This window comes from Stegastes partitus, unplaced genomic scaffold (assembly GCF_000690725.1).
Source record: "Stegastes partitus isolate 25-593 unplaced genomic scaffold, Stegastes_partitus-1.0.2 Scaffold954, whole genome shotgun sequence".
In the NCBI taxonomy this organism is placed as follows: domain Eukaryota; kingdom Metazoa; phylum Chordata; class Actinopteri; family Pomacentridae; genus Stegastes; species Stegastes partitus.
Window position 1 is genome coordinate 301753 of NW_007578685.1, and position 2736 is coordinate 304488.

General features: G+C 43.1%; 1 protein-coding gene across 1 annotated transcript in view; it reads left to right on the top strand.

Annotated features, from left to right (window-relative positions):
• LOC103366557 (CD276 antigen homolog) overlaps positions 1–2307 on the top strand; it is a 4179-nt gene extending 1872 nt beyond the window's left edge. Inside the window, exon 3 of the mRNA XM_008294325.1 lies at positions 53–2307. Coding sequence (XP_008292547.1) covers positions 53–165 — 113 coding nt within the window. The 3' untranslated portion in view covers positions 166–2307. The remainder of the gene's footprint in view (positions 1–52) is intronic.
• Positions 2308–2736: the final 429 nt, after the last annotated feature.

Genomic DNA, 2736 nt, shown 5'->3' on the forward strand with positions numbered 1-2736 from the left:
GTCTGTTGTGTCTGTTGTGAGTCTGTGTTGACGCTGCCTCTTTGTGTTGCAGGGAAGCTAACTGCGTTAGCCACTTCTCCTCCGTCGGGCGCTGCAGCTGATTGGTTGCCGGTCCACCTGACGCTGATGCCGGCTCTGCTGCTGACAGGTTTCACTTTGTTCTAGCGGCTCCTTATATGGACTCCTTTATCCTCCAATCAGGCGCCAGACAAGGGAACACCTGTCGCAGGTAGCCCCGCCGCTCACATGTAAAGTCCTGCTGATAAACTTCCGCTCCAGCTCACCAGTCTTTATCTACTCTGAGCTTCTTCTGGTGTCGTTCTGCCTCCATCACAGTAAAGTGACCTCATCTGGAGGAACACGAAACCACATGTTCATCACATCCAGACCAAACATCTGCCCGATGAATCCAGAGTCCAGTTCAGAGCAGAATTACACAACAAAGTTTGATCCTCGTGAAAACACAACCGGCTCAGACGTCCGGCCTCGTGTCCTCCTCAGTGTTCCCACGCTGCTACCTTGTGCTGCTTTATACCTCAGCTTGGGATCCGTTTGGTGTGAAGCTGAGTTTTTGGTTCCGTGGCGTCCCTCAGGGATCAAACCTGGATCCTCTTCGGTTTGCATCCGTTTGTGTTTTCAACTTTCTAAAAGCGTTGTAGTTTCTGTCTGAACTGAGTCTCAGAGGATTTAAGACGGCTTCAGAGCTCAGAGAACATGTGGTCAGCTTCCTCAAGTACTGTCCAAATTCTGGTCGAGATTCTTTGTGTTATTGATCGTTAGGATCAATAAAGTCCAAAAAGACAAACGATCAGAATCACCATTAAAGCATAAAGCACCTGTAAAAACCCACCTGGACCTCTGGAACCGTCCGACTGGTCAGAACCTGATGGACAGCGTGTATCTGTATCGGCTCTACTGCACATATTTATGGAAATATTCCATTTATTTAAACCTTTTAAGTGTCTTTTCTGCTAAACAAATGAGGTAAACAACACGGACTTCAGTTCCTGGAGTTTGTTTTCTAACCTGCAGCTTTTAGAACAAACTCAAAGCTGCAAACAGGAGTCAGAATAACGTTGTTCAGAGTCTGTGGTTCATCCACAGCAGAAGCTTTAAGCTTTGCTCTACAGACTTCAGTATGTTTCTGCTGTTCTACATGTACAGTTTTATATTTTATATGCTGCTCTGTAAACGTAACAAACACCGTTAATCTGCACTAAACGCCACCTGCTGGTTTATTTATCACTTTGGAGCTCAGACGTGATGGAAATCAGAAGTTTGTTGATTAGCCGCATTCCTGAAACGTCTCATGAGCATAAATACTGAACCAAGCAAAACAAGACTTTACGTAGACAAACAGAAAAAATCCGTAAATCGTCTCACTTTGGTTTTCACAGCTGTTAAAGCTTCGATAAACGTCTGGTGTCTCAGATGTTTTCTGCTCGTTTCATCCTCAGAGTTTCCTGAACGTTAGCTCTGTTAGCTCCAGGTCAGCTTGTAGTGACTAAATTATTTTATGTTTGAAGAAAAACACTATTATTTAATGTGGATATTTTTTTAGTTTGTGTCGGAATCTGAATGTTTAGACCAAGCAGCTAACGGAGCGAATCTGCCGATCTAGAAAATAGTTGACGGTGAAAGTAGTTGTTAGTTTGAGGCCTGTTTAGCCGTAAATAACAACAAAAGGAAAAAGTACCAGTTTGTTGTTTTTGAGTTTTGCATTGTTTGGACGATAAAATGTGAGTTTTTGCGTCCCGCAGGGATCAAACCTGGGTCCTCTGAGGTTTCTAATCATTTGTGTTCTAGCTTCTAACAGTTTCAGGTTTAGCCTCCTGAAATAAGTTTCATCATCAGTCCAAGAGTTGTCTTTTGTATTTATTTATTGAAATTGCACTGAATCACAGTGCAGCGCCACCATGTGGTTAAATCAGCACAAAGCACAACAACAGTCGACTCCTGTTGGAAGTATTCTGTGGTTGATGCACCAAAGACAACTGAACCAGGAGTTAATCTGTTTCAATGTGTTCGCCGCCCTCTGCTGGAGCCTGCAGCACATTACAAACCAGATTAGCTCCTTGATTTGTTCTGAGTCGACCATAGGAGGCGCTGCTGCGTTTGGAAATGTTTCTGTTGTGGTTTCAGCTCCTGATGAGAAATGAGGTTTTCAGTCAGCTGACTAATCGATCAATCAATAACATTGATCTTCAGAAGGATGGACTTTAAAAGGGGATGGATGGACAAAAGAAAATTGTTGAAAAGGGCTTCTGCTTTTTGTCTGAAATAAAAATAAAACCTGATTGAAGTTGAGCGTCTGTTCAGTTCTTCCGCAGTGACAACATCCAGCCACCAGGTGGAGCCACTGTGCTGCTTCCTGTCTGGGCCAGGACATTAGAAACAGGTTTTTAATCTCAATGAGCCTTTTCCTGGTTAAATAAATCAATAACCCTAACCCTGAAAACAGACATTTTATCTGATTTAAATACAGTAAACCTCATGTTGCAGCACCACATTGTAGAAGAACAAACCCCATACCTAACCTTAATGCTAACGGTAATCCTAAACCCATATCTAACCCTAATGTTAACGGTAACCCTAAACCCATACCTAACCCTACTGTAATGCTAATGGTAACCCTAAACCCATACCTAACCGTAATGCTAATGCTAACGGTAACCCTAACCCATACCTAACCTAACCCTAATGCTAACGGTAACCCTAAACCCATACCTAAGCCTA